The sequence below is a fragment of the Culex pipiens genome, chromosome 3 (genome assembly GCF_016801865.2).
Source record: "Culex pipiens pallens isolate TS chromosome 3, TS_CPP_V2, whole genome shotgun sequence".
Classification (NCBI taxonomy): Eukaryota; Metazoa; Arthropoda; class Insecta; order Diptera; family Culicidae; genus Culex; species Culex pipiens.
In genome coordinates this window covers 64397661-64404346 of record NC_068939.1, presented here as the reverse complement: position 1 = coordinate 64404346, position 6686 = coordinate 64397661, and the positions used below count along the sequence as shown (strand labels likewise).

The window sequence follows — 6686 nt, the reverse complement described above, 5'->3', positions numbered from 1 at the left end:
ACTTTACTGAAGTAACTTTTGCTCATTTTTGGTGGAGAGGTAGCTTATTAGGAGTACTTTTAGAATATGCAATAACCCAGAAAGTGTCAAAATGTACATGATGCCTTTTGAAATGTTACCGTCGATTTGTCATTTATCTTTAAGGGACCATCCATGAACCAAGTGGACACCTTTTTGGAAATGCCAACCCCCCTACCTCCTCCCTCGTGGACAATTTCCATACATTTTTTTTTCCATTTCATATGAAGCGTGGAAAAAGTCAACCCCCCCTCCCCCCCCCCCCCCCTTCCCTCTACAGTGTCCACAAGGTTTATGGATTGTCCCAAAATTTTAAACATCAATAAATATTGATGTGCAGACTTTTAAATCTGCAAAAAAATATCACAGACTTCTGTAAAAAAAACTGGCAACCCTGTCGCACGCAACCAAAACAAAACGTCAATCATTTCCAAAAGTTTTAACTTGCGCGATCGATTTTCACCCCTTTCCAGCATATTTTCCAGCAAATTTCGGTCCATTTCCCGGAAAATTTCGTCGTATTGCTACACCACAAGAAGTGACCAAGTATGAGTGCCAAGAAGTATCTGAAAACGGTTCCACCGCAACCGCCGGCCCAACCCGCGGCCAAAACGGAAAAGGTAAACAGGTCTTCCAATTTGGCTTGGGCGTTATAAAATGATTTGGAATTTTCAGGAGGAACAGCTCTGGAACGCCCTCAAGCGCCACATCATGCGGGAACGGGAACGCAAGAAGCAAGGTAAGCTGCTGCGGTGGCGCACAGGTTCCGGGATTTCACGGTAATCAAATTTATGGCAATTTTAATTTCCAGAGATGGAAGCCGAGGTGGAGGAGGAACGCCAACGGAAGGAGCGCGAGGCCCGCGAAAAGCAGGACGTGATGACGCTCGGCGAAACCAAGGAGCAGATCTCGATGATGGAGAAAACGCTGCAGGAACTGCGCAACGAAAAGCAGCAGCTGTTTCTGCAGTTGAAGAAGGTTCTCAACGAGGACGACAACATCCGGAAGAGGCAGATGAAGGAAGCAGCGTACGGAGGAGCAGCTTTGGGAGAGTTTGAGAGGGGATATTTATCGAAATTTGTGTTGTTTCTTTTTCAGGGAGATGTTTCCTGTTCACAACATTCAGCAGCAACAACAACAGCAGCAGCAGCAGCAACCTCCGCCACCGCAACAGCAACAACAGCAGATCTTCCTGCCTGCGGGAAGGCCAACCAATCCGATGCCTCCTCACCAGCAGCACTTGATCCATAAGGTTCCCACGGTAAGGCTCTAAAAATCGCAATAATTTAAGAAAACTCTCATATTCGCAATCTACCCATTCTAGCAGGTGAATCCGCCGGTAGTGGCCAACGTGGGCAAGCGGACGCACAGCCCGTCGCCACAAAATTACTACCCCAAGCCGAACACGAGCCAGGCCTACGCGCTACCCCCGCAGCCGCAGAGTAAGTATTGCGCATTAACCCACTTCTCGCGTCAGAACATTGCAATCTGTCTCTGGTACACATCATGAATGAAGATAAACTACTTACTTACTTTCTTACCAACGATCTTAAGAATGATTTAGGTTTTCCATTTTGTTTGTCTATATATTCTCGTTCATTTTTGTCTAAATTTTTGCAATCTTCTTTCTCTAATAGTGTACTTAATTTACGACTATATTTTATATTTATTCCTGCCAATCATTTTTCCTTCTTTTCTCGAAAAAAAAAACCGTTGAAAATCGTATAATCTTTATATGAACAAACCAAAAACATATAAAAAAAACTATAAAAACAATACAGAAATGGAGGAGGGCAGACGAGGCCCGGGTGAAGTGGCCCGTGCCGTTCTGTGGAACAGTGAGTTGATATTTTTGCTATTCTCTATTTTTACAACTCTCTCTTCTTTCTATCACTCTTTTTCTGAATTGCTTATCATTTCCTCCTCGCCACCCTCCCCCGCATCATCACCATAACTTGTGTTCAATATTGGTTCTTCCTGCTTGTAATCATCTCTTTTTGCAGTTTACGGCGTTTGTATCATAATAGGGGAAATATACCCTTTCTCGACCCATTTCTGTTGTCGGCTTATCAGAACATTGATAATGAATTACAGCTTTCATTGTCTTTTGCAATCAGTAACATAACCAAACTTTTAGGAACCCTCAAGAAGGTATTAGACTATGGCAAACAAACTCGCACTTTTTTGTATTTGACAGTTTGCCAAACTCGCAAACAAAGCCAAATGTAGGCAGGCTGACGTTTCTGCAAGCAAATACAGGCAAACTGTCAAACTGTTAAAAAGTTTGTTTGTTTGTTCGTCATAGTCTAATACCTCCTTGAAAATAAAAAAGTGCAATGGTAATGTGAGAGGCATAACCAGAATGACGATAGAACAAACAATTAATCTGATAGAAAATTTCAAATTTAAAGGCCACGGGGTTTATTCACGATATCAAAGCGATCTGTCAAACTTTGCGAGCATTTTCTCTAAACACAAAGATGGGATGAACAAAATTGGCTGAAATTTTGGGTAAACCAACCAACCAACCTCTGGCATTTTTGCCGATTTACATGTAACCCCTTAAATAGTGAGAATTTGCAAATTATTTATGCCGTGACGTCGTGCATGACAGTTTAAGAGTTTAGTCTAAGTGTTTTTTTTTTTGGTTTTTTGCTCGGTTTGTTCTAGAGGTCGTATCAGCGTTTGTTTATGAGCCAAATATGAGCCCAACACGAGCATTGGCTGGCACTTCGTTCATTGTTTACCTTTTTTTGGTACCATCCGCAAATGTCAAACCATACAAAATTGCTGCCGGATCTTTTCCGGGAGAGATCTGGAAATAGATCCGGCACAATTTGTATTGATTTGACGATTACTGAGGGTGCCGAAAAGTTTGGTTATGTTTTGCTTGCAAAAGACAATGTTGACAGCTCCTATACAAACGCGTACCGAGCGTTCTTGAAAAACTTGTTGAGAGATACGCCATGTTCAAATATTATTCTAGAACAGTTGGAGGAAGCGCACCGCGAAAGCCGTCACGAAAAAGAAGATTTCCATACGAATTTTGAGTTGCGTTTTTAACGGACGAGCTCCGACGAGGCCCACATTGCCATCTGTCAGTGTATACGCGCAATTCACGAAAACTGTCATCTTAGGGGTAGGCCTGGGTAAAATCTCGGGTGAAACGGGCTTTAAAGTTTGAGATCCAAAACCAGTAAAAGCATGATGAAATCTAATTCTTTCACACTAACATTTTTTTTACCGAATTCGGTAGTTGAAAAATCGGTAGAGTTTAGACCGGTAAACCATCTGTCAGAATGAACAACATTTTACCGAACTTCGGTTGTACGATGAACAATAATGAACTTCATTACGGAATTCGGCAATTCTCAGTTTACCGAACTGTTCAGCAGTTCAAAATTCGGTAAACTTTAACGTTGCGTTTGAAAGGTAAAAATAAACATAAATCCTATTTTCTTTTTGCAACAGCCTCCAACACCCTTAGGTCAAAATTTAGGGAATTTTGTGGTATTAACTTTTTGGCCAAACTGAAAACTATCGAATTCGGTAAAAACTTACCTAAATTCGGTAATGAAGTTCATTATAGTTCATCGTAACACCGATTTTCGGAAAAATTTGGTCTTTTTGACAGATGGTTTGCCGATCTGAACTTTACCGATTTTTCAACTACCGAATTCGGTAAAAAAAATCTAATTGTGTTTGCCAACAAAACCACACTTTTTAGGCTCAATTATTTATTTGCATCGGCTCAAATCGATGCCAACATTTCAAAAAGCATCATGTACAAACCATCCTTTTTGAGAAAAACGCATTTGAATGTTGAGCATCATTTTTCAATTCCCATTTTAATATAAAAGCAAAAGAAGATGTTCTAATGATAACAAACGATGAAAAACGTTGCTTTTATTGATACTTGATCATCTATTGCTTGATTGCCTCTCACCCAGTCGGCCTGGGTTCGAGCCCAGACGGTCCCGGTGGTATTTTTCGAGACGAGATTTGTCTGATCACGCCTTCCGTCGGACGGGAAGTAAATGTTGGCCCCGGACTAACCTAAAAAGGTTAGGTCGTTAGCTCAGTCCAGGTGTAGGAGTCGTCTCCCTGGGTCCTGTCTCGGTGGAGTCGCTGGTAGGCAGTTGGACTAACAATCCAAAGGTCGTCAGTTCGAATCCCGGGGTGGATGGAAGCTAAGGTGTAAAAAGAGGTTTGCAATTCCCTCAACAATCAAGCCTTCGAACACCTAGTTTCGAGTAGGAATCTCCCAATCGAGAACGCCAAGGCAATGCTGTAGAGCGAATAATTTGATTTGATTTGATTTGATTTTGATCATCTATATTCAATGAAACATTTTTACGTGATTATATTTGAGAAAAACAAACATAACTTCTTTTGAAATCAACAACGTCTATATCACCCTGCTGTCATTGAGGGGAAAGCTTCGTTATGATTCGTTTTTCTTCGCCGAATGTACATGGCGCTTTTTTCATGATGCTTTTTTTTTCGTCACGAGGTTCATGTAGTCTTTTATTTGACAGGTTGACAGGGCTATATAAACAGGCACTGCTGATGGCAGAGATTTTGTTTATGTTACTTTATTCAAAATCATTATTAAACAGACTTTACTGAAGTAACTTTTGCTCATTTTTGGTGGGAGGTAGCTTATTAGGAGTACTTTCAGAATATGCAATAACCCAGAAATGTACATGATGCCTTTTGAAATGTTACCGTCGAAATGGTCCAGTTTGGTTGAATATCGAAAAAAAAGCGTCATAATTAACTTAGAAAAATTGTCAAAGGAAAACATAAGCAAAATATCAGTAAATTCTTCATAAGAAAATACTATCAAGACAAACATGTCTGGATTGTTAATTTCATTCCCCTATAAATCATTGACTAACCTCCCTCAAAACTCCTTAAAATCTATTGCGTGTGTTTTTAATTTGTTTTTTTTCTAAGTCTATTTTTTGGGAGTGGATTTTCTTCTTGTTTGTAAAACTATTTCGTGTTGTTTGTTTGACATTTCCCTTCTTAATTACCTAGCACAATTTCTATGGTATCTATGGTTTCGCAGCAGTTTTCCTCTCTTTATTTTCGTGTTGAGTGCTCAATCACCCCCACTGTAGACGACTTCCACCCCACGGGCGTTTGCAACGGATGGTAACGAACGAACGAAGTTCGCTGCGTGTGCGTGTGTATATAAATTCGAAAACATTCCTCCCGCTTTTACACCACTTACTAACCGCAACGAGAGTCGCCAAATCTTCTAACAGGACAGAACGGTTGACCCTCCCCGTCCCCTCCCCCCTCGTTGAACCGCTTACGTTAGCGTGAAGCTGCCTCCGAGTTCAAATGACTATCTCCCGCTTGCCTCTTCCAGAGTCGCAGTACTGCCCACCGGGAACGCTGTTCTACCCGACCGCTGCTCCGCCACCGCAGGGTCCTCCGACGGGACCGGGACCCCAGGACAATCGCCAACCGCAGCCACAGCAAATCATCTACCCGCCGTACCCGCAGGCGAACATTGCGATGCCCATCCGGCAGTCGTACCACGTGGAACTTCCACCGCAGGGTGGCGGCTCCCAGAAGGCACCGGAACTGATCAAAACTGGACCCGGAGGTCCTCCACCCGGTAACGTGTACCACATTACGCTCGACCAGCAGGGAATCCCGCAACAGGCGCCGCAAAATCCGGGTCCACCGCCCCAGCTGAAGGCCATTACGATCGAAAAGATCCCCGAACAGTACGTTCGCCAAGGTCAACCGCCGCAGCAGCCACCACCACCGACGAGCCACCTCCCAGAAGGGATCGTGTACACTTCGGCGCTGCGTCCCGGGGCCATCCCGATGCACGCGATCGCCGCCAACCAGCAAGTAAGCGCCATTGATCTATCCAAGTATTACTAGCACGCACCTGCTTATTCAAACACCCAAACACCCTCATACATCCTGGTTTCGATCACAGCTTAACAAAATCATTCGCACCATTCCAACCAAAAAAAAAATCACTCAAATAAAGCCAATCCTCGCGATCTGCACCCCTAACAATTACGCTTTGCACGTGCCACATTGAATTGAAGAACACAACCAAAGAGTCTCGTCTCGTCTGCTCTTTTTCCTTTCTCTCGTTTTCAAAATGCGCGCGCCCCTCTCAGATGTCGAAGGGAGGCGGTGGCAGCATCACCCAGGGCTACCCGCCGGCCCGGCCGCCCCAAATAGTGGCCCAGCCCCAGCCGCCACCGGGCCAGATGCACTACCCGCGGCATCGCTATTAGATTTAGAGAGGGCTCGATCCGCAAAAAAAAAATATTGCATTTTTATTAAAGTTTTCTCGACTCTTAGCAAAGAGAGGTTCTATTTTGACAGAAATATATATTAAATATATGACAAAATTTACGCGTATTGTAATTCAGTTTGTTGGTCGAAGATGACAGATTCCTTGAGCACAGTAAAAAATAGTAAAAATTTACTCTTCTGTTGTAAAAAAAAAACCAATCCACTTTAACGACCCCCGGGTCTTTTGTGGTCTCTGTTGCAAGTTACTGCTCATTTCTAGGCGTCCGAAGGTTATATGTGGTGAGTCACCCAAAACCTCTTTTACGCAAATGGACCGACGTTTTACTTCCCCATCCGACAGAAGGCCAGGAGCATAAGGCGGGAATCGAACC

At 43.2% G+C, this 6686-nt stretch overlaps 1 protein-coding gene across 4 annotated transcripts; it reads left to right on the top strand.

The window, feature by feature from the left end:
* The first annotated feature begins 454 nt into the window (after positions 1 to 454).
* Positions 455 to 6414, top strand: LOC120418564 (proline-rich protein 2). 4 transcript variants are annotated; one of them, XM_039580998.2, is made up of 8 exons: positions 455 to 638; positions 694 to 757; positions 830 to 1046; positions 1117 to 1279; positions 1346 to 1460; positions 1800 to 1856; positions 5399 to 5892; positions 6174 to 6414. In XM_039580998.2, exons 1-8 carry the CDS (start codon positions 567 to 569, stop codon positions 6291 to 6293), a joined length of 1302 nt encoding a protein of 433 aa, XP_039436932.1. In that variant the 5' UTR covers positions 455 to 566; the 3' UTR covers positions 6294 to 6414. The 4 variants fall into 4 exon arrangements, with proteins under 4 accessions (XP_039436932.1, XP_039436934.1, XP_039436931.1 ...); XM_039580997.2 differs by having other exon boundaries at positions 456 to 638; positions 1343 to 1460; XM_039581000.2 differs by lacking the exon at positions 1800 to 1856.
* The last annotated feature ends 272 nt before the right edge of the window (positions 6415 to 6686 follow it).

Coding starts and splice junctions, on each gene's coding strand:
- LOC120418564 (XM_039580997.2), top strand. CDS start 567: ATGAGTGCCAAGAAGTATCTGAAAACGGTTCCACCGCAACCGCCGGCC. Junction 1,461..1,799: donor GCTACCCCCGCAGCCGCAGA/GTAAGTATTGCG, acceptor AAAACAATACAG/AAATGGAGGAGGGCAGACGA. Junction 5,893..6,173: donor CGATCGCCGCCAACCAGCAA/GTAAGCGCCATT, acceptor CGCCCCTCTCAG/ATGTCGAAGGGAGGCGGTGG.